General features: G+C 40.6%; 1 protein-coding gene and 1 non-coding gene across 2 annotated transcripts in view; one reads left to right on the forward strand and one right to left on the reverse strand.

Annotated features, from left to right (window-relative positions):
* LOC131222903 (transcription factor MYB4-like) overlaps nt 1–24,696 on the reverse strand; it is a 54,314-nt gene extending 29,618 nt beyond the window's left edge. The window contains exon 1 of the mRNA XM_058218182.1: nt 24,564–24,696. Within this exon, the coding sequence (XP_058074165.1) occupies nt 24,564–24,696 (133 nt within the window). The remainder of the gene's footprint in view (nt 1–24,563) is intronic.
* Nucleotides 11,579–11,685, forward strand: LOC131222189 (small nucleolar RNA R71). The gene has a single exon (XR_009159902.1). It is a non-coding gene; the product is annotated as a small nucleolar RNA R71 (small nucleolar RNA).
* Nucleotides 24,697–25,243: the final 547 nt, after the last annotated feature.

Raw genomic sequence — 25,243 nt, forward strand, 5'->3', positions numbered from 1 at the left:
AAGATACTTCAGTGCCGCATGATCTGTATAGATAATGATCTTGGATCCGATCAAGTAGGACCTAAATTTGTCCAAGGCAAACACTACTGCTAAAAGTTCATTTTCCGTAGTTGAGTAGTTCACTTGGGCCGGATTTAAAGTCCTACTCGCGTAATGGATGATGTAGGGTCTCTTATCTTTTCTCTGGCCTAGAACCGCTCCAAGAGCATAATCAGAAGCGTTGCACAAAAGCTCAAAAGGAAGGCTCCAGTCGAGTGGTTGCATGATAGGTGCAGTGGTTAATGTGCCCTTAAGCTTGGTGAAAGCTTCCTGGCATTGCTCAGTCCACTCGTACGGAGCATCCTTTTGAAGAAGATTACATAAAGGACGAGAGAGGAGACTAAAGTCCTTTATGAATCACCTGTAAAATCCTGTGTGTCCTAAGAAGGATCGCACGTCTCTGATGTTCTTGGGTGGAGGTAGGTTAGAGATAAGATTGATTTTTGCCTTATCTACCTCGATTCCCTTGGACGAGATGATATGCCCAAGGACAATTCCCTTCCGAACCATGAAATGACACTTCTCCCAATTAAGTACCAAGTTCTTTTCTTCACATCTTTTCAGCACACATTTAAGACTTCCCAAGCACTTGCTGAAAGATAGACCGTAAATAGAGAAATCATCCATGAAGACCTCTAGATATTGCTCCACCATATCAGAAAAGTACTAAGCATACATCGCTGAAAGGTGGCAGGGGCATTACATAGTCCGAATGGCATCCTTTGGTAGGCAAAGGTGCCATAGGGACATGTAAATGTGGTCTTTTCCTAGTCTTCAGGGGCTATCTCTATCTGGTTGTAGCCCGAATACTCGTCAAGGAAACAGTAATAGGAATGACCAGCTAACCTTTCCAGGATCTGATCAATGAATGGTAAAGGAAAGTGGTCTTTCCTCGTGACGGTATTCAACTTCCTGTAGTCAATGCACATTCTCCAACCAGTAGTGACTCTAGTTGGCACGAGTTCATGTTCACTCCCTAAGTATAGGGTTGTGATGTAGTAATAAACTCGGTGAGACCGAGGTCGAATCCTAAGGGACAGAAACTTGTACGTTATCTGAAACTAGGTAGAAATAGAACTAGCTTAAGATGAAATCTAAATCCAATATAAAGTGATGAATAATGGTGAGTGATTAATCTAAAACTTAATAGAAATTAGAGATAAGAAACTAGGAATTCAGAGGATCCACTTGTAGAGATCAGGGAGATCTTATGCCTGCTTCAAACATCATAAAAATTAAACTGAACTTCCTCTGATATAATTTTAAAGAGATGAAAGGTATATGAATTAGAATGGATTCCATCACCAAACCATGCCTAAGAGACAAAGTCAACAAAAGAATTAAACTAATTACCAACCAATCAGATGATTATGAAGGTTAGGAAGGGTACCGACATCCAACCATGCCCAGGGGACGATGGTGAACAACAGGGCTTCCTAACGTCATAATCAAAATAAGGAGAAAGAAATACTCAAAGCCATTGCAAACCCATTGTAATTTCAGTCACAACAGGCCATTAAAAACTAAAAATATTCCCATAATAAAATTAAATCAAAAACCCCTTCAATCTAAACAAAAGGCACAAGCAACAAGTTCTCCCATCACGCTACAAGCTTCACCTCTTAGCCCTAGCTAAGAGGTTTAGCCTACCATGATTAGGCTGGATTCAAAATAAACAAAAGAAGAAGAAGAAAAGAAAAAGAAAAATCAGGCCCAACCCAAGCCAGCCCGCTTCTCTCTCTGCCTCTGCTCACGTCCACCTTATTTCCAAGCTTCCGAATCTCCCTTTTCTTCTCCTTTTTATAAGTGTTGCAATCCGTCGCTGGAGTCGGTGGAGAGTCTGTGCGTAAAGCAGTCGGTGGAATGCACAGCAACCGACTTTGAAGCGCACCACAAATATTCCTTGTGTAATTCTATTTACGCAGCCCAAAAACCAGGCCAAAACAGCACCATTTTCCTTGATATCCTTCCAAAAATACAACGTTCAGGGGGGAGTTTTTGGATGAGATACACATTGGACGGTTTGGATTATTAATCCGACCGTGATCGGGATCACGGAACCGGCCCACAGCGGCCGTTTTTCACGGACACAGGCTCTGTACGCGAGCCGACGCTGAACTCTCGGTGGGGCCCACTTAAGATGACTTTTGGAAAATCCACTCCGTCCATCAGATTCCTCTCAGAATTTCGGTTGAGAATTGTCCGTTTGGACTTGCATTCATGTGGCCCATGGGATATTTTACGCCACCGTCCAACCTGCGTTTGAACAGCCGAGAACCCATACTCGCTCCATTTTGAAATTCCGTCACCTAGTTCTTGGTGAAGATAAACCACGTGAGTCACATGGACGGTCTGGATCAGTGATCAGACTGATGGGCAGGGCCCACTGTAAAAATCCAGTGGATGGCACGTATGTCACTGGACGTTTCGCATGGCTCTATTTGGAAAGTTTGCAAAAAATAGGTGGAGCCCACTTCTGATGGTATTTTTGAAGATCTACTCCGCTCATCATTTTCTTAATAAAGTATAAGCCTATGGGTCAAAGTATGAAGTAGATCCAAACTCTAGGTGGGCCACACAATCAACCTGTGATGAGTTGATACCGAACGTTGAAGCAAACCTCTAGCTTACGTGCATGCATGCATATGGATTTCGTTATATTTATAGAATTGCCACTCTACCTTCTAGAAACGTCCGTCGTTCGTTCCTCCCTACTGCACCATCCAAAAGAAGTGAAATTTGACAAATATCCACCGTTTTTCCTGCTCTTTCCATTAGTTCAGTTTGGGTCCAGATCTCCTAAGGATGTCCAAGATGCTTTCTTAATGGTTATTGTCCTCTGATCTCTCTTTTGGGCCACTTCCACGAGGATCTAATGGCTAAAATTTGACGTGTACGGTTAATTTATGGTCCTCAGGCCATGTATGAAGTTTCGAGCCGAGTGAATGGTGGAAACCCTGTGATCTTACATTCTGACTAACTTTCAGGCCACTTAAGCTTCAGTTTCTCAATTTTCTCGGATATCTGGTGTGTATATCCATCGATCTCGGTCCCCTGGAGTCCATTCCTTGCTCTGGTGACTTCGGAGCGTTAAATCCATGCTTTTAATACTCTTTTTCAATCAAAGCTCCTTATTACATCCTGCAACAAAAACACAATTAAATTATAATATTAGGCATTATCGTGTACGTAAAATCAGGCAGTAATCGGGGTCTGATATGCAATATTCGACCCTCAACACAACCCCCAACCAGCATTTTGCTAGTCTCGAGTAAAGTATGCGAAAAATAAGTCGAGAATTACAGGACAATCTCTATGAACTCAAGTGATTTTTGAAAAGCAATCTAGATACGAAAATTCTAAGATGCATGACTGTTGGGCATTACTTCCTCCTGGAATCAAGCGCACAATAAATTTCATAATCAAGTTTAAAGTATTTATGCATTAATTAGAACAATTCTAAACAATGAGTACCATGAGTGTATAATGAAATCTCGGCTTATCATCATTAAGAAATCCAATAGATAATTTCTATAATAACATTGATAATCAAAAGAGCATTCAGGACACTCAAAACCTAAACCAGAACTTGCCTTACAATTCTTTCTTTTCATTCTTCTCGCTTTTGATTTTTCCATCGAGGGAGAGGAGAATCAAATGCGCACCTATAGGGAGTAAACCTATGGTAAAGATCGTACACCCAACCCTTTTCACATATCATCCATGGGGAATTAAATCTACACCTATAGGGAGCAAACCTATGGTGAAGATTATTTGTATAACCCTTTACAAAGGTATCTGTTTTTTTTTTTGGTATTTTCTTTTTCTTCAATTGATCATGACGGGCAAATTTTTCAGGCTGGTTCCTTACATGCTTAGTGATTACCAAGTTAACCCTTCAATATCAAACTGAAATCTTAATGTGAAAGCGAGATGTGACATGTGAAATCATAACTCAATCAATGTTTAAAATTTCTAATCATAGATTAACACTTCAAACTTAACTGTGAAATCTAATATAATAGATAACTGAATCTAAGAGTCATAAATTACCAACATCACTTATCTTGTAATTCTAAATCCAAGATGGTTGTCAAAATCACTTCAAATTCACAAAAATGTCAGAATTTTTTTTGAAAAATTTCACAATTTTTGCTCAAGACCAAGAAAACACTGATTAGGAAACCTAATCTCCCACCCCCAACCTAAAATCTACATTGTCCTCAATGTAAAAGAAATAAGCATGCAATGCACATGGGACAACGAAAGTATAAGAGGAGTGATGGAAAGATAGTACCTGGACGGAAGAATCAAGAGGCTTTCCAAAGATATTTACGCAAGAGCGGGTCATCATAAGAGAGAAACCAACAGAAGTAAAATAAAAGTAACAAAAATAAAATCCTACCTACACCACTTTCGCAGGTGCTCTCGATTGCATTTAGCGTATGCAAAAAGCCTTTAAACCCCTAGGTTACCCTTAGTGGACGAGTTGTAGTCTCGTGAGGGTTTGCAGTAATGTTACCCACAAACATTGAACTAACTAACTAGAAAAATGAAACGGAATGAAAAGCTGGGTTGGCTCCCAGGAGCGCTAAGTTTATCATCTATCCTAAAACAGTATAAAACAAACTACCCTAGTCCTATGAAAGCAGGAAAAATTACTCGATCATACCGCAAGGTTCCTCTTCCAGCCAATATCTTGATAAGTTTCTTAGTAAGTTCCTCAACAGGATCATCCAAAAGCCCTTTTTGCAATAGGCTTGGACGCACTGGAGCATGACTTTCCAGAGAAACTTATGTACCTCATAAGAAATTTTCCATTGAATTGCTTAAGGTATCCAGAGTATATACGATTCACCAGTGACAGAAGAAGTTTCAACGTTAGTATCCCATAGTGAATCAAAGACTACAAGTAAATAAAGTTTAAAAAACTTCTTAAGAAGTGATGTAGTCTCAATATATTCCGAAGTTCCAAACTTCGGTTCAATTTTCAGCTCCTCTTCCTTTACTGGTAGACGTTTAGGATCAGGGGAAGAAGGGGCTTCAGAATAAGGGCTCTCTCGGTCAGTGATGACTACCGAGATGTCGTCTTGCAAGGCATCCACTTTATCTTTTGACATGGGATCATTTGAATCTGCATGGTATGCCAAGCAATCATCCAAAGAGTTGAGAAGTTCAGCTGAGTGTGACTTATTTTTCACATTGTAGCTCGCGATGATCTGCCTAAGGAAACCATCATCCTTGAAAGTAGCTAGATGTACGCTTTCTTCCTCCAGTCCTACACAGACAGATTGAAAATCAATAGGGTAAGCTCGATGTGATCACTTTGGTCATTGAGATTACTCAATCGAGGCGTTGAATTGTTAAACGTGTACAGCTCAGATGGTGGCCTCAATTGGGTGGTTTCAAATTCCAAGGTCGTAGCGAGCAACTCGTCCTTCTCCTGAATCACATCATCATTCGATTCAGAGGTGTGGTCCAAACATGTTTCAGAAGAGTTAGAAGGGTCGGTTGTAAGGAGCTCATCCTCCACCTTTAAATCAGACATGTCAGGTGAGGGGAGTGACTCATTATGACCAACCACTTTGTGTACATCTTGATCATTGACCTGGACCAAACTTGAGATAGATTCTAGGGGAACTGTGGCTGCACATTCAGGATCGTCATCCCAATATTCATCATATTCTAGTTCAGTGCAGTACACATTTAGGGTGGGATCGCCTTCCTCACATTCTATTCCTAAATTCGGTTGAGGTTCAAAACTAACCTTTACCTCATCATTGAAATCCTGTGTGTCATGTAAGGAAGGTGTGTCATCATCACTATATTTAAAAGACACCCATGTATCTTCACCATTCCTTTGAACAGTCATCGAGATCTTCTCATCAGGAGATTGAACCGCATGCTCATTAATGAAATCCAACTCCTCATTCCAAATTCCAGATTCCTTTAAAAGTGAGTGAGGATCACTTTCCTCGCATTGTATTTTTGGATTGGGTTGTGGTTGGGATGAGAAAGCTTCCTCTATCCTTTCGAGGCACGAAGTGAGTGTTTCCATTGCTATTCTAATTTCCGCAAGACAGGCCATGTCATGTTGAAGTGAATCCTCTTGGGTCGTTTCTGGTTGGATTTCAAAGGTATGGGATCTAAGAGAATTAGTATAACATGTTGATGGTTCATTTACCCAATTTTGATGTTCCCACCGGTTATAGTCATACTGACCATAGGTGGGAGAATTTGCTGGTTGGTAATACTTATTATCACTCATGATATAATCACGCATTGTTTTCTTTTTATCAGATGGGTGATAATAATTCTCACAACCATAATTATGATAACCCCAATACTCACGTACTGTTTTGTTAATCCGTGGGGTGTAATTGTTCTCCTGCATATAATCACGTAAGGACTTCTTAGCCGGTGGATCTTTAAATTCTGATCAATGGCATGGGTTTCAGAAAAGTTTTGAGACATAGGTTGATTTATATCTTCATCATTCCAAAATAGGTTATTCTTCTCAGTATACTGACGTTCCCACTCGTGCATATACATGATGAAACCCTTAATCTAAATTTAATCCTAAGAAAAACAGAAGAAAAGATCCTACAGCAATGTGTAAAGTAAGAGGAGGAGAAGTTAGAAAGAAGGTACCAAATGAGAAGTTCCTATGTTAAGATCTTGTAAAAGAAAACAAAAGAGATTAGTTTCTGAAATAGAAGGTCTAAAGTAGAAAGTTACTTAAAGGAAGAGTCTAAATCTAAAGTTAGAAAATAGAAAATTTTTAAAAAAAAGAAAGCCTAGAATTAGAATTTTTTTTTTTAAATAAAACCCTAATTCTAAAAATAGGAAAAATAGAGAATTTAGAAAGGGATTACTAAATTAGAAGCTTATGTCAGGATCCTACAAAATAGGAAAACAGGTTAGTTTCTAAAAAATAAAATAAAAAAAACTTTAACCTAAAGTTAGTAAAATCCTAATCTTAACCTAATTCTAAAACTAATTAATCTCAGAAAAACGTAACCGTCAATCTCCGGCAACGGCGCCAAAAACTTGTTCACTCCCCAAGTATAGGGTTGTGATGTAGTAATAAACTCGGTGAGACCGAGGTCGAATCCCAAGGGACAGAAACTTGTACGTTATCTGAAACTAAGTAGAAATAGAACTAGCTTAAGATGAAATCTAAATCCAATATAAAGTGATGAATAATGGTGAGTGATTAATCTAAAACTTAATAGAAATCAGAGATAAGAAACTAGGGATTCAGAGGATCCACTTGTAGAGATCAGGGAGATCTTATGCCTGCTTCAAACATCATAAAAATTAAACTGAACTTCCTCTGATATAATTTTAAAGAGATGAAAGGTATATGAATTAGAATGGATTCCATCACCAAACCATGCCCAAGAGACAAAGTCAACAAAAGAATTAAATTAATTACCAACCAATCAGATGATTATGAAGGTTAGGAAGGGTACCGACATCCAACCATGCCCAGGAGACGATGGCGAACAACAGGGCTTCCTGACGTCATAATCAAAATAAGGAGAAAGAAATACTCAAAGCCATTGCAAACCCATTGTAATTTCAGTCACAACAGGCCATTAAAAACTAAAAATATTTCCATAATAAAATTAAATCAAAAACCCCTTCAATCTAAACAAAAGGCACAAGCAACAAGTTCTCCCATCACGTTACAAGCTTCACCTCTTAGCCCTAGTCAAGAGGTTTAGCCTACCATGACTAGGCTGGATTCAAAATAAACAAAAGAAGAAGAAGAAAAGAAAAAGAAAAACCAGGCCCAACCCAAGCCAGCCCGCTTCTCTCTCTGCCTCTGCTCACGTCCACCTTGTTTCCAAGCTTCCGAATCTCCCTTTTCTTCTCCTTTTTATAAGTGTTGCAATCCGTCGCTGGAGTCGGTGGAGAGTCTGTGCGTAAAGCAGTCGGTGGAATGCACAACAACCGACTTTGAAGCGCACCACAAATATTCCTTGTGTAATTCTATTTACGCAGCCCAAAAACCATGCCAAAACAGCACCATTTTCCTTGATATCCTTCCAAAAACACAACGTTCAGGGGGGAGTTTTTGGATGAGATACACATTGGACGGTTTGGATTATTAATCCGACCGTGATCGGGATCACAGAACCGGCCCACAGCGGCTGTTTTTCACGGACACAGGCTCTGTACACGAGTCGACGTTGAACTCTCAGTGGGGCCCACTTAAGATGACTTTTGAAAAATCCACTCCGTCCACCAGATTCCTCTCAGAATTTCGGTTGAGAATGGTCCGTTTAGACTTGCATTCACGTGGCCCATGGGATATTTTACGCCACCGTCCAACCTGCGTTTGAACAGCCGAGAACCCATACTCGCTCCCTTTTGAAATTCCATCACCTAGTTCTTGGTGAAGATAAACCACGTGAGTCACTTGGACAGTCTGGATCAGTGATCAGACTGATGGGCAGGGCCCACTGTAAAAACCTAGTGGATGGCATGTCCGTCATTGGACGTTTCGCATGGCTCTATTTGGAAAGTTTGCAAAAAATAGGTGGAGCCTACTTCTGATGGCATTTTCGAAGATCTACTCCGCTCATCATTTTCTTAATAAAGTATAAGCCTATAGGTCAAAGTATGAAGTAGATCCAAACTCTAGGTGGGCCACACAATCAACCTGTGATAAGTCGATATCGAACGCTGAAGCAAACCTCTAGCTTACGTGCATGCATGCATATGGATTTCGTTATATTTACAGAATTGCCACTCTGCCTTCTAGAAACGTCCATCGTTCGTTCCTCCCTACTGCACCATCCAAAAGAAGTGAAATTTGGTAATATCCACCATTTTTTTTGCTCTTTCCATTAGTTCAGTTTGAGCCTTAATCGCTTATGAATTACCAAGATGCTCTTTAATGGCTAGCGCCCTCTGATCTCTCTGTTGGGCCACTTTCACGAGGATCTAATGGCTGAAATTTGACATGTACGGTTAATTTATGGTCCTCAGGCCATGTATGAAGTTTCGAGTCGAGTGGATAGTGAAAACCCTGTGATCATATATTCTGACTAACTTTCAGGCCACTTAAGCTTCAATTTCTCAATTTTCTCGGATCTCTGGCGTGTATATCCATCGATCTCGGTCCCCTGGAGTCCATTCCTTGCTCTGGTGACTTTGGAACGTTAAATCCATGCTTTTAATACTCTTTTTCAATCAAAGCTCCTTATTACATCCTGCAACAAAAACACGATTAAATTATAATATTAGGCATTATCGTGTACGTAAAATCAGGCAGCAATCGGGGTCTGATATGCAATATTCGACCCTCAACAGTTCATTATTAACATTGGCTACGATGGTGATTCCGGACTTCTTAGGGACCACTTGAGTTGGACTCACCCATTGACTATCAGATATAGGGTATATGATACCCACGTCCAATAGTTTAAGAACCTCGGCCTTAACCACTTCCTTTATGTTTAGATTTAGTCTATGTTGTGGTTGCCGAGCGGTTTTTGCATTATCCTCAAGATATATGCGGTGAGTACAAATCGAGGGATCGATTCCCTTGAGGTCCGCTATCGTCCATCCCAGGGCTCCTTTATGCTCAATGAGAGTAGATATGAGCATACTCTCTTGTTCTTTCTCCAGGTGGGCAGAGATCACCACCGGGTATGTCTCATCTTGACCTAAATAGGTATATTTCAAATCAGAGGGCAAAGGTTTTAGGTCAAGCTTCGGCGGCTTGAGGTTAGACGGTAGAGGCACTACATCGGTTTATAGCAATTCTTCAAATTGTAGCCTCTACCGGTTAACTTCAAGTACCGGTGCAGTATCAAGCAAGGCGCACGTCTCCCTAATCATGTCATCATCAAAATCATGGGAGTGGGCCAGACACGTCTCTAGATGGTCGGAGGATAAGGTTAGAGGTGTCGTATCTTCCACGAAAGAGTCAATCATGTTAATGTCGTGGAAATCGTCATCATCCTCTAAGTTGCTGCCGTTATTGAAAAAGATGTTTGACTCTAATGTCAAATTTCCAAAAGACATAGTCATGACACCATTCCTGCAATTGATAATTGCATTTAACGTGGTAAGGAATGGGCGACCAAGAATGATGGGAATCTGAGTGCTCATGTTATTGATGGGTTCGGTGTCCAGGATGATAAAATCTACCGGGTAGTAAAATCTATCGACCTGGACTAACACATCCTCAATTATCCCTCTTGGTACACGAATAGAGTGATCAGCAAGTTGTAGTGTGGTCAGGGTGGGTTTTATCTCACCCAAATCTAACTGTTTGTATATCGAGTAGGGAATCAGATTTACGCTCGCTCTTAAGTCAAGAAGTGCGTGATCAATTCGATGGTTCCCGATTACACATGATATAGTTGGGCTACCGGGATCCTTGAATTTCTGCGGCACGTCTTGCTTCAGGATGGCACTCACTTTCTCAGTCAAGAAGATTTTCTTTTGAATACTTTGCCGTCTTTTGGTCGTGCATAAGTCTTTCAGAAATTTGGCATATGAAGGAATCTGTTTCACGACATCAAGTAGAGGAATGTTAACTTTCACTTGTTTCAACACCTCCAGAATATCCTGAGAGTTAGAAAGACGTTTTGGTGCAACCAACCGTTGGGGGAACGGAGCAACTGGCTTCTCTAGAAGTTCTGGTTCTAATTTTTGTGGGGCATCACTAGATCCATCATTGTTGTCCTCTTCTGGTTCTTGAGGCTTTTCGGGCCTAACCGGAAGAGTTTTATCAATGATCTTTCCACTCCTAAGAGTGGTGATGGATTTAGCGTGCCCCATCTGATTTGAAGAGCTGAGATTATTAATCTCGTAAAGCGGTTTAGGATTGAGGAGAGGTTGTGCAGGAAGTATCCCCTTTTCTATAACCGTCATACGTGAATATATTTTTTGTATAAAATCTGTAATTCCCCGCATTGCCTGAGCCAGCTCTTGTATGGAATTTTGAACCGGTTCCTCTTAAGGTTTCCCTTGATTTGGATTTTGATTGAAGAAACCTTAAGGGGTAGCCGTTTGTCCATTCCTCTAACTAAAGTTTGGATGATTTTTCCAACCAGGATTGTACGTATTGGAGTTAGGTCCCGTAAAAGGTCTTTGATAGTTGTTTACGGCATTGGCTTGTTCATTCAACACTCCTCGAAAGGTGGGTATTGTAGGACAATTTTCAGTTGTATGAATGTTGCAATTACAGATGCCGCAAACAATTTCATTAGTCTTATCCTTCTTTCCTTTCATGGCCTCAACTTTCCTTATGAGCGTAGTCACTTTACACTTGAGATCATCCTCTTCTTTCAAGAGATATAATCCACCTTTCTCCTTTAATTGAGTCGGCCTAGACGTGGTGTTCGACTTTTGGTAATAGTCCCATGATTGTGTTTTTTCAGCAAGACTATCGAGGTAATCCCATACCTCGTCAACATTTTTATTAATGAATTCTCCATTACATATTGTCTCGACCATTTGGCGCATGGAAGATGTCAGTCCATCATAGAAAAAATTTGTAATGCGCCACGTTTCAAATCCGTGTTGTGGGCATGAACTGACTAAATCTTTGAACCTTTCCCAACATTGGAAGAATAGTTCATCTTCCTTTTGGGCAAAGTTCATGATTGCTTTTCTGAGGGTAATCGTTTTATGATGTGGGAAGAATTTTTTTTATGAATTCCCTCTGCATGTCATTTCATGTGCCAATGGATCTAGGACGCAGTGAATGTAACCACGTCTTAGCTTTCTCTTTTAAGGAAAAAGGAAAGAGTTTCAGCCTGATTGTATTCTCAGATACATTAGGAAAATATAATGTAGCTACAATCTCATCGAACTCTTTCAAATGTAAATATGGACTTTCTGATTCAAGTCCATGAAATTTGGGAAGGAGTTGGATAACTCCTAACTTGATGTCTATTTGTCCTGTGTTTTCAGGGAAAATCATGCATGAGGGCGTACTCACTCCCGCCGGTTGTAGATAATCTCGTAAACTACGAGGTGGGGGTGCCTGATGCACCTCATTCTCATCTTGGGTATCCTCCCCCCTGGGTGGAAGTAGGGGAGGTTGGTCTTCAGTCATAACTTCAATTAACTCAGGGGATTTCGAGTGGTGTCTAGTCCTGCGATGGATAGTCATCCCCTCAACCAATCCTCCCTCAGTCAAGAGATGTCGAGTGTTGTCACCGGCCCACTTGGGCATGAAACACTCGTAGTCCTCAATCAAATTCGAAACCTAATCCTAAGAAAGGAAAAGAAAATCTAGAAAGAAGGAGAGAGTTTGGAAAGAAATTACCAAATTGAAGTTCCTAAGTTAAAGACCTGCAAAAGAAAACAAACAAGTCAGTTTCTAAAGAGAAGGTTTAGAATTAGAAAATTTTTAAAAAGAAAGATAGAAGTAAAATAGTTTCTAAAAGAAGAAGATCCTAAACTAGAAAGTAAATTACTAAAAGAGAACTGAAAAATAGAAAGTAGAGAAAGAACTTACCGAATTAGAAATTTTTATCTTAAAGGCCTACAAAATAGGAAAGTTTTTAAACAAAAAGTCTACAAGTAGAAAATTTCTAAAAATAAAATAAGAAACAAAGTTAGAGTCTAAAAGAGTTTAGAATTAGAAACTTGCTAAAAAAGAATCCTAATCTAGAAATAGCAAGGAGGAAATTAAGAAAGAATTTACCAATCTACAAAACAAAAGAGTTGGGTTAGTTTCCAAAAAGGGAAAACTATAAAAAATAAAAATAAAAAAATAAAAAAATTCTATAATTAAAAGAGAACTAGAATTAGAAAACTTCTAAAACTCAAACCCTAATTCTAAAAATAGAAAGAGTAGAGGATTTGGAAAAGAATTACCAAATTAGAAGTTAATGTCAAGGTCCTACAAAACAGGAAACAGATTAGTTTCTAGAAATCAAAAAAACTAAACCTAAAGTGAGAAAAATCCTAATCTTAAACTAATCCTAAAACTAGTTGATTTCAGAAAACGTAGCCGTCAGTCCTCGGCAACGGCGCCAAAAACTTGTTCACTCCCCAAGTATAGGGTTGTGATGTATTTATAACTCGGTGAGACTGAGGTCGAATCCCAAGGGACTGATACCCGTACGTTACCTGAAACTAGGTAGAAATAGGACTAGCCTAAGATGAAATCTAAATCCAATGTAAATTGATGAATAATTGTGAGAGATTAATCTAAACTTAAGGAATTCAGAGGAAGGGAAACTGGGGATTCAGAGGATCCACTTGTAGAGATCAGGGAGATCTTATGCCATCACCATGTAAACTAAACTGAACTTCTTTTAATATAGTTTTTAAAGAGATGAAAGGTATATGAATTAGAATGGATTCCATCATCAATCCATGCCCAGAAGGCAAAGCAAACAACAGAATTAAACTAATTACCAACCACTCAACAATGCATGAAGGTTAGGAAGGATACCGTCATCTAACCATGCCTATGAGACGATGGTGAACAACAGGGCTTCCTGACGTCATAAACATCAAAGGGAGGGAGAAATACTCAAAGCCATCGCAGACCCGTTGTAATTTTAGTCACAACAGACCATAAAAAAAAACTAAAAACAAATCCTCAAGTAAACGAAAAACAATATCAGTTCAGTTTAAACAAAAAGGCATAAGTAAAAAGCTCCCATCAAACTACTGTTCACACCCCAAGTGCAGGGTTATGATGTAGTAATAAACTCGGTAAGACCGAGGTCGAATCCATAGGGACTGATACCTGTACGTTATCTGAAACCAAGTAGAACTAGAACTAGACTAAGATGTGATCTAAACCAAGTAGAATTTAAGAAATAATTGTGGAACAATTATCTAAAACTTTAAGGAATTCAGAGGAAGGAAACTAGGGATTCAGAGGATCCACTTGTAGAGATCAGGGAGATCTTATGCCTGCATCAAGAATTATTGAATTTAAACTGAACTTACTTGATCTGGTTTTCAAGAGATGAAAGGTATATGAATTAGAATGGATTCCATCATCTAACCATGCCCAGGAGACAAAGCAAACAACAGGATTAAACTAATTACCAACCAATCAATAGTGCATGAAAGTTAGGAAGGGTACCGTCATCCGACCATGCCCATGAGACGATGGTGAACAACAGGGCTTCCTGACGTCATAAACATAAAAGGAAAGGAACATGCTCAAAGCTATCACAGATCCATTGTAATTTCAGTCACAATAGACCATTAAAAACTAAAAACATCCCTTAATAATTAAACCACAATCAAGCTCAATTCACAATTAAATAATTAAATCAACAAATAGAGTCTCCCATCTCACTACAAGCTTCACCTCTTAGCCCTAGCTAAGAGGTTTAGCTCGACATGATTGGGCTTGATCTCTCAAAAATGAATAAAAGAATTAGAACCTTCAAAAACACATCAAAAACTCTGTATCTTCTCTCCCTCTCTTTCCTTTGTAATCGTCCAAGCTCCCAGCTTGCTCCCTGTCTTTTCTGTTCTCCCCTCTTCACGTTGGCCAAGCTCCCTTTTAAAGACCAAAAGCCCTCACCGGAACTGCTGTGGAGTCCTTAAAGTATTAGGCTGCGGAAGCTGGAGAAAATCGGTCGTGAAGTTCCGCACTCCATGCAGAAGGTTTACGCAGCAGGGAAGAAAAACCAATGCATCTGATCTTGGGCCCAGTTTTTGTAAAATGAAATCGTCCCTATGGACAGTTTTTATGTAGCTTTCAGATGAACGGTCTGGATTACTGGTCCGAAGCTTATCAGAATCACACAATCAGCCAACAGCGGCCGTTTTTTTCTCGGGCGCGCGCAGGCTACAAACAGGACTCTTGCGCTGATGCTTGGTGGAGCACCTGATCGGCATCAGAGAATAAATCCATACCGTCCATCAGCTCCTTCGCTTCATTCCAGTCAGACATGGAGTATTTTTGATTTCTGATGATGCGTCCCACTAAATCTGGGCTTCAGCCGTCCGACTGCGTTTGACCAAAACTCTTCTGATTGTGTGTGCATGGGTTTGGAGGAACTCCTTTTGTACGGTCGGTTCGCCCTTCTGGAACGAATGGACGGCTTGGATCGTCCTGATCAATTCAGATGGTGGTCCAACATAATTTTTCGCAAGCTCCGTTGCGAAACAGAGCTTTCGGAACTCTGTTTTGATGATCGGTGGGCCTATGATCAAGGTGTTTAGGACAATCCGATCCATTCATTGGAATGCACTCGAAAAATCATTCGAAAAGGACTATTTTTGAACTGGAATCGGTGTGGCCCATACGATCTTCTGAGCTACCGTTCATCTTGCGTGCGGTTAAGATCTTCACCCGTATGCTTGCATGAAGGAGAAAGGAAACCTAGGCGTCGGTTTTGGCTAACCCTTGGAATGAGTGGACGGCTCTGATCATCACTCCGGGCGTCTAGTGGGGCCCACAAGCCAGAACCGCAGCTGCAGTATGAAGACGCTGGAGCTTTTTGAAATTTTAAGAATATATCGGTCAGCGTAACGCTGACCAATTGGGACACTGGCGGTGCACGGCGAGTGCATGCACATTGTGCAAGTGCATTCTCTTGAGTGGGGTCCACTAAGATTTTTGTGAGAAATCCGTTCCATCCATCCTTTTCCTCATCTACTTTAAGGCGTTGATAATGAAATTTAAGTATATCCAGATATCAGGCGGGCCTCAAATCAAGATTTTAGGGGCTGATCTGTCCGTTGGGCCACTTCTGAAGGGATTTGAAGGTTGAAATTCGCCGTGTCCGGTTAATTTGTGGGCCCTTGGCCATGTATGAAGTTTTGAGCTGAACGGGTGGTGGGAACCTCGTGATCTTGCATTCTGGCTGACTTTCAGGCCGCTTGAGCTTTGGTTTCTCGATTTCCGTGGATCCCTGGCGTGTAATTCCGTTGATCTTGATCCCCTGGAGTCCGTCGCTTGCCTTAGGTGACTTCAGAGGGTTAAATCTCAGCTTTTAGCACCTTATTTCAGTCCAAGCTCGTACATACACCCTGTATCATAAACATGATTAAGATGAGCAATTAAACGGTACCATGTTCATATATCCAGGCAATAACTGGGTCTGATATGCAATATTTGACCCTCAACAACTACAAGCTTCCCCTCTTAGCCCCAGTTAAGAGGTTTAGCCCGTCATGATGCAGCTAATCCTTAAACAAAAATAAAAAGAAAAAAAACCTTTTCCTCTCTATCTCTCTCCCTGCTCCACGTCCAGCCCAAAACCGAGCTAACCTCCTGCTGCCACCGAATCTCTCCCTGTCTCCTCGTTCCAGCCCCTGGCCCTCCTCCCTTTTCTGCCTTTTATCCCTCTAAAAGACGGTGTGCACTCCCTGCGCAAATAGGAAACAACATGTGAGACGGAGCCTTGCGGAAGCCGGGCGCATTTTTTTTAGAAACTGCTTTCGCACGCAGTCAGCGGCGTTGGGAGCAGGTTTTCGGAGTGCTAATTGTTTCGGCTCCACGTCTGCCCTTTTGGTGGTGTTCGTCCCGAGCCTGGTCTTCATCTGGACGGATCAGATCAACCGTCCGATCAACAGGGGTGGACCACAGCCTCCCGGATCATCCGGACCGCGAGAACAGAGGTAGCGCAAGATGGACGTTGTGCTGATGGTGGGGCCCACTTCACTATTGTTTTGAGAAATCCACGCCGTCCACTGCATTCTGCTCGAAAAATCAGTAAGAACTATCTGGTTTCAGATTGGACTCTGTGTGGCCCACAGGATATTGTATTCCGCCGTCCATTCTGAGTTTCGACGGTCGAAATTTGATACATGCTGCTTCCTAGAAAAATTCCACCTAGGTCAAGGCTAGTGGACCTGTAGAATTCTGATAGACGGTCCGGATCGGACCTTAGACGCATGGTGGTGGCCCACAAGAGTCCAACCGAGACTCTATTTCACGCCGCAGGAAACGTGGTTTCCTATTTTGAGCAGGAGACTCGGTCAAACCGAGTTTTGACTGGATCCCTAGTATGGCGTACCTCTCGTGCTCATGTACCTGTGTACATGTAATACACACGTGGGGGTCCATAGTGATGTTCGAGAGAAATCTGCTCCGTCCATTTGTTTTGCTACCTCATTTAAGGAGTTGAAGCCAAATTGACGTATTTCCAGATACCAGGCGGGCCCCAAATCACTGATTTATGGGCTAATTTGTCCGTTGGGCCACTTCTAGAAGGATCCAATGGCTGAAATTTGACATGTACGGTTAGTTTTTGGTCCTCGGGCCATGTATAAAGTTTCAAGCTGAACAAATGGTGGAAACCCAGTGATCTTGCATTCTGGCTAACTTTCGGGCCGCTTGAGCTTCAGTTTCTCGATTTTTCCAGGTCCCTGGTGTGTAATTCTGTCGATCTTAGTTCTCTGAAGTCCGTCTCATGCTCTGGTGTCATCAGAGCGTTAAATTCATGCTTTAAGCACCCTTTTTCAGTCCATGCTCGTAAATACACTCTGCATCACAAACACTATTAAATCGGGCCATTAAACGGTATCATGCTTGTAAATCCATGCAATAACTGGGTCTGATATGCAATATTTGACCCGCAACATATTCCCTCCTCTAGTCTTCCAGTCGATATCTCGAAGAATCTCTTGACCCAAAGCTACACTTTCAGCTATAGAGCGGTCGCGGATGAAAGCACCTTGTTTCGGGGAAATAATATTTGGAAGAAGCATAGCCAATCTACCTGCAATAACCTTAGCAAATATTTTGTACACACAATTACAGAGGCTGATGCGGCAGAAATCAGAAAAAAGTTTAGGTGCCGTTTTCTTGGAGATCAGACAGATGAGGGAGGCAGAAAAAGCACGGGCCATATTACCACCTTGGAAAAAGTGGACTACCGCTCTATGGATGTTAGGACCCATGATATCCCAGCTATTGGAAAAAAAAGAAAGAAAAACAACAGTAAAACCATCAAGCCCCGGTGCACTATCGGTTGGGAGGGCCATCACAGCATGCCGGACCTCTTCCAAGGAAGGGTAGCTCATAAGTTGTTCATTATCCGCATCAGAAATAATTTGCAGGATATTATCGAGTATGTTTTCATCTAGCGTGGTAGGTTCAGATTTAAACAAGTTGGAAAAATACCTCACTGCTTCATCTTAAATGATCTTTGGGTCAGATGACATGTCTCCTAAAGGAGGGTTTGTGGATGCTTGTGCTTACTTCTTGGCATCATCCGAAAGAAAATAAAAAGATTTAAGTGAAAAGAAGCAAGGGCTATCAACAGGTTGGGTTCAGGTTGGGTCCTATAGTACTTGTTCCTGACTTAACTGGTTAACATCTTACTGGGTCTTAGTCACTTTCGTGCCTGAGTCTCATTCTTGAGGACCCAGACCTAGATCCAATCAGGTTCCACTGCCCATTGGGTACCCAATGGTTCTTTAAATCTTTTTAGCTATTTAGTGAACTGTAATTCACTTCTTGTAGTTTTGTCAACTTCGATAGCACCTGATACACAAAGTCCATTGGCATATTCGCACTACCATCTTCTATATTTAGGATCATCTATAGAATTTGGATTTGAATTTTTCTTGATTTATATATTTTCTAGTTGGGTTTTGTTGAATTATTCTCTATGGGAAAATTGCAGGTTTGCAAAGGTGTGGAAAGAGCTGTAGACTAAGGTGGATAAATTACCTAAGTCCTGATCTTAAGAGAGGCACATTCTTGCAACAAGAAGAGAACCTGATAATCGAACATAATACAGTTCTAGGCAACAGGCAACACCTTCGTATGAACAGCCAGCTGAGCCATTGAAGAGAGAGACCTTCGTATGAGCAACCAGCTGAGCCATTGAAGAGAGAGGAGCCTTTGCTTTGCATGTAGCTTGTGTTTGCAAAAGAGCAAGGAGTGTAGCTATAGTGGGTTCCTAGCACTCAAGACAGGAATTGTTGGATTATAGTTGCCTGGAAATGAAATGTTGTACTGAAATTGGAAATTGGAATTGAAATTGAAATTGAAATGTGTACTGGAAAAGAAGAAAAATATTATTGTGTGAATCATTCTATTGTCTTTTTCTTCTATTTGGCATATAATATAGGTAGATTACAGATCTCTAAATTTTTCCTAAAATTCCGTACTAAAATCTGACCGTTGGCAACATTAAGAAGCGTTTAAAACCGTTTCTAAAATTGTGCCTAAAATGTGACCGTTGGCACCAAAGCAGTTTAAAACCGTTCCTAAAAATTGAAATGGTACCCAAAATGGTTCTGAAGCATTCTGATATTCTGCAATGCCACATTTAGGAACGGTTTCCTGAGGCATTTAGGAACGGTTTAAAACCGTTCCTAAATGGCAATTTTGGTGTAGTCACATCATAAGAAAATCAGGCCGGTTGGCTCGTTCCGTGGGACCACCGGCTGTTCATCAACGCTGACGGTGTGTCTCCCTCTTAGTTAATCAGGCTTATTTTCATGCAGGATATCATCATTGTGTGGCCCACATATAGTATGGATGGGATTTTCTACGTATTTGACGCACTGAAGGGCTAATAGATGTACCGTAGCTTATGATACAGGGTGGGGTATTTGATCATTTCTGGGTTGAGATAAACAGCTGTTTGAGCTGGATTGATTTGGATTTTGCAATAGATTATGTTACTTGGACTACTCATTTTAAAATACTCTAAAAATGTCCCGATCGAGCGTACTCTAAGATGTCACCGTCTCGCCTATGTGGCAGGTCACACGGGAAATATGTGTTATGTTGTGCAGGATGATTTGGATTCTGCCAATCAGCTGTGCAGAGTCCTATCTTCAGGCCTACCTTTTTGGAGCCGGATTTGATTGAATGTCGGGGCTAGATTTAACAATTCATCATGAAGCTTGTTCAGATCTGAGCGATGGAGGGAGTGGATAACCTGATCCATCAATCACTTATAGCCATGTCTATTCCCCATAACATGGATGGAATGGTTATGATTTTCTGATTAAAGAGATTCCTTAGAAACACAACCAATCCATGATTTCCCCCAACAAATAGGTGGTCCAGTTTGTCGTTTGGGCCCATTTTTATGTAGATGATCATGACCATCCTTTTTATAAGCTGTTGATTGGATGGTTTGGATCATCCTATGCCATTGTTATGATTGCATATGGTGCTGGACCTAATGGACATCGCAGGTTCATCAGTAGTGTCCCCATCCAGCATGGGATTAGGTGGCTGTGAAAATGAAAGTGATGGTCGAATGCTCAGCTGCGCACCAGCTCGCAATGAACTCGTTTGAATATTTTTAAGAACTCTTCACATGTGATGTGACTCTAAAATCTGAACAGTCCACGTGAAGCAACACCTCATGAACCCTCGCAAGATTAATTTTTACTTTGATCCAAAACTTTGATGGGCCAAGAAAATTGAAAACAGTTTCCTCCATTGATTTGCATTTCTCTTTGATATGCCCCAACAGTATTTTATATTAGGGTGAAAATTGCCCCTTTAGGTTTCATGGGATTCCTAATCACATGGACAGTTCTGATTAGACGCCCATGACACATGACACGTATACAAAGGTATGTATGTTCGTAGGTGCGCAGGTGAGCATGACTCGTGTGTGTGTCTATATATATATATATATAGAGAGAGAGAGAGAGAGAGAGAGAGAGAGAGAGAGAGAGAGAGAGAGAGAGAGAGAGAGAGAGTCATGCTCCCCTGCGCACCTACGCACATGCGCACCTTTGCACATGTGTCATGGGTGTCTAATCTGAACAGTCCATGTGATGCGGAATCCCACGAAACCCCTTATGACAAATTTTCACCCTGATCTAAAATTCTGGTGGGCCATAGCAAAGAGAAATGCAAATCAAGTGAGGAAACTGTTTTCATTTTTTATGGCCCATCAAAGTTTTAGATCAAAGTAAAACTTGGTCCCATGGGGTTTCACGAGGTGATGCTTCACATGAGCGGCTCAGATTTTGGATCCACATCACGTATGATGGGTTCTCAAAAAAGTTCGTACTACATACGTATAAACTGGTTCGCAGGTGAGCGTTTCCCCGTGTGTGTGTGTGTATCAACCGTCCACGTGAAGCAGCACCTCATGGATATATGTTGTTGTTTTTCACAGCGCGGGCTGTACAGTTGGATACACGATAGGTGAGGCCCGGCTTCTTTTGTTGCGCCCACTCGAATGGTTGCATTGCATTGTTATCGAATTAATAAAGTTGCAGGTTGTGTACACCCACCTTTCCCCACAAAAGAAAAAGTGTCTCATTCAGCAAGGAGCACTGTAACCGTTTCCTTGTAAAATACTAAACATGATATATTACACAGCATTCAAATAATTTTCCCTCCACAAAACTGACACCAACCAACCAAACGGCCGAAAACTGCAATCAGATCTTTGGATCCTCTTCATACTCTTCTGCTTTCACCAAGAGATTTAACCAAAAACTTCTCAGATCGTCGTGGTATGGATCACCTGGACACTGGGAATCTCCATCCAAAACTGGAGAGAACTGAGATTGAAGCAATTGTTCGACTGTCACAGACAAGTCATTATAATTTTCGACAATGCTCATGTTGCAATTCAAGGAATTGCTGCTTGTGGGAGATGAATTGCTGGAAGACGGTTGCCCGTACATGTGAATGTAGCTGGAATTTTCTGATCTTGGGATGGTTAGAACATTCAAGGGTGAGGCGACAGATCGTGACACTTCCTTTGAAGCTGCAGCATTACATTTGGATATTTCCGTTGTGGGCCAGTTGGTTTCTTGGGTATTAAGATTTTGTTTCTTTCTCTCTTTCAGGTGGCTGTACCAAACGTTTCTTATTTCATTGTCAGTTCTTCCTGGTAAACTCCCCGCAATCATAGACCACCTATAAACAAGCGAAGAGCATAAGATATATTTATATGTAACTGTTTGGATGGGAAGAAATTCATGATCTTTCCTTGGCGATATTAATAAAGAAGTGAAATGCTGGGGAGATTTACAAAAGCCAGGCTGACAAGGTGATTTGTGGCTTATATGTGCTGGTTAGGCCCCTCCATCAAGTGGAGACCACCACACACCTGTCTTCGGCTAACCCTAATTTGGTGTTGACGTGCGAGACTATTCCTAACTCATATATAATAGATGAGGAGAAACCTTTTGGCTTGAAGGATTGGCATTGCCATTTTTCACCTATCAGCTTTATTCATCAAGGTAATCATAGTAGGATTTGAATATTTGATTTCTAGATACTTGTTGATATCTAAATGGAAATTTTTAAGTTAATTAATATTAAATTTTGTTTTTTAAAATATTTTTTATTCAGTTGCATTTCGAGAAAACCTAATATATATATATATATATATATATATATATATATATATATATATATATATATATATATATATAAGAAAACCAAATACTCAGCTATAGTGTTTTGAATTAATATCTACATGCAGCATATACCATTTCAAGCATCTTACAAAGCTAGAGTATCGAATAACACCCTATGTAAGATTAGTACTGCTTTCCATTAATGCACACTGATGAATCTTCTGCCTAAAAAATCAGGCCTTTTCACTCCTCCCATTGGCCCCAGTGTACAACAAAGGGAGAGAGAATTAAGTAGCCTGAATTTTTTGACAAGAACTTAACATTGTGGTCCACCTTATGGAAAAGCCAGAACTCACCCACTTCTACCCTATGGCTCCCCTTGTGCATGTTGCTATTTGTGTCATAGATTTTCTTTATTATAATTATTATATAAAGAATTTTTACCTAACGCAGACTAGGTACAGAAGATGATGATACAAGAACCATATAAAAGAATCTCTGAGTATGGGTAAGGCTCAAACGATGATGATGTTGATAAAAAAAAAAAAAAAAATTTAATTTTTAATTTTTAATTTTTAATTTTTTATTTTTAAGAACCTTATAAAATTCATGTTTCTGATATATATAGAAGTGAATTTAAATCTCCATCTAAACTTGAATCTGCTCTTGATTCCGAAGGCTTACAAACCAGCAAACCTACTGAAAATCATGCCTAATATTCATACTTTTAATATTAAATAAATAAAAAAGGGCTCGTGCAGAGAGAGTTGATCAATCCATACCTGTTACCAAGCAGTTCATGTAATTTGATGATAGTCTCCTCCTCTTCCATGCTATAGTTACCCCTTATAACATCTGGCCTCAGGTAATTCATCCACCTGAATCTGCAACTCTTCCCACACCTTAATAAACCTGTAAGTATGAATTAACTAAATATCGTACTGAAAGCACTAAATTTTCTAATCCCATACACACTTAGATACCCTGCCTGACTACTCGCAAGCAAGTTCGAGATCTGAGATTTGCATAGGATGGGCCGAACCTTTTGGTTCTTCTGGCTTTAGAAATCAAGCCATCAAGTGGAATCCAGTGTATGAAGCAAATGGATTACTAGGAACAATTGCTTTAGCCATCCTCCTTTTCTTTTTCTTTTTTTTCTTTTTTTTTTTCTTTTCCTTTTTTTTTTTTCCTGGATCAATGAACCATGGACCCCCACTTGCATAAAATCAAGGATTCAAACCATCGAGTGTCGCCTATATGAAGAGGGGAATGTCATGAGAAAGGTGACTGCAATGGAGTGCTCTTCCTTGAATTTTTGTTGTGTTTCTCTTATATCTCTGCATATTTCTTATCTATTGCAATGGGGTTGTTAATCCTTTCTTATAGACTCGGGTACACCAATGTAACAGTCAGATCATCAACTCTCCCACAGTGAAATGGTCCTATCAATTGGGAAATTGGCATGTTAATCCTCTTCTTATTCATGATTTTAAACAGTTCGAAATGGATTTATATGCCGATGTGAGGATTCCCAAGGCCTCCACCACAAATGACGATGATCAGAAGGCCTCATGGCCTTTAATCCAGCTCATAAAAACCTAAATATGATCCCTCCTTGGAAGCTAAGCACCCAATCATTTTAGGAGGATTGCCAACTGACGCTGCCATAGCCCCAGTATAGCGATTCGCTACTGGAGGGATCTCTGTTAGCCCCATCATGATGTATAAATTTTATCGGCACTGTTCATTCATTTTCCAGATTATTTTAGGGCATGATACCACAAAAATGAGGCAGATCAAAATCTCAGGTGGACCACACCACAGGAAACAGTGGTTATTGAATGCCATAATTAAAGACTTCTTGGGGGCAGAAAAGTTTTGGATCAAGTTGTTATTGGTGTTTTCCCTTCATCCAGGTCCTTGTGACCTAATCAACAGGTTGGATATAGCAAGTAAACATTACAATGGGCCCTAGGAAGTTTTTAACGGTGGGCGTTCAATCAACATTGTTTTCCTGTGGTGTGGTCCACCTAAGAATAGGATCAGCCTCGTTTTCTATTCATTCCCTAAAATAATGACCCAAATGGATGGACGGTATGGATAAAAGATATACGTCATTGTGGGGCCCACTGAGCACCGTTCAGTAGCCACGTCGCTACTGGCAGTGTCAGTACGCAATCCGCGTTATCAGTAGAAAACAACGGAGAGATTTAATTGGTATGGCGTATGGCAGATAATATTAACACTCTGAGATGTTTCGTGTTTACCTGCTTTTTTAGGAAGAGAACGCCAGTTCCCAGGTCCATTTCTCTCAACGTAAGTTATGAGCGTCTGATCTTCTTCTCGTGTCCATGTCCCCTTCTTCAATCCGACCTTCTCACAGCAAGGAGCTCTCACCATCTTTCCAACACACACCACTTTTCTATCCAAATTACAAAAATCTTATCGCCTTCCAGCCTCCAGGAAGGCCACGGCAATTTATCTAAGCATGGGAAGGCGACGTCAATATCAACTGTTGAAAAGTCTACAACTGGTGGGGCCCACCAGGAAGACAATCTTAACGTTTTCTTTCATTTGTCGTTTTGTGCCACGATTGATAGACCCTCCAGGAGAGCTACCTTAGATTTGTTGCACTATATTTTAGTATGGAAGGAAATATACTTTTATAGAGACAAAAACCACGTAGCTAAGGAGTTTTCCAGGAAAATTCCTCACAATTGCTAATTTTCCAATCCATTGTAAATAACTTGCAAATGAGTAATGGTTATTCCCTTGTCGAATTGCGCCATCCTTACCGATGCTTGATTTGACAACATGCTTTTTAACACTAAAACCGAGGTAGTTGCCAAATATATGTGGAGCCCACCTGGATGTATGTGGCTTATCCACACCATCCATCTGTTATGCCAGATGAATTTAGGGAATGAGCCCAAAAATAATGTAGATC

Source organism: Magnolia sinica, chromosome 1 (genome assembly GCF_029962835.1).
Source record: "Magnolia sinica isolate HGM2019 chromosome 1, MsV1, whole genome shotgun sequence".
In the NCBI taxonomy this organism is placed as follows: Eukaryota; Viridiplantae; Streptophyta; class Magnoliopsida; order Magnoliales; family Magnoliaceae; genus Magnolia; species Magnolia sinica.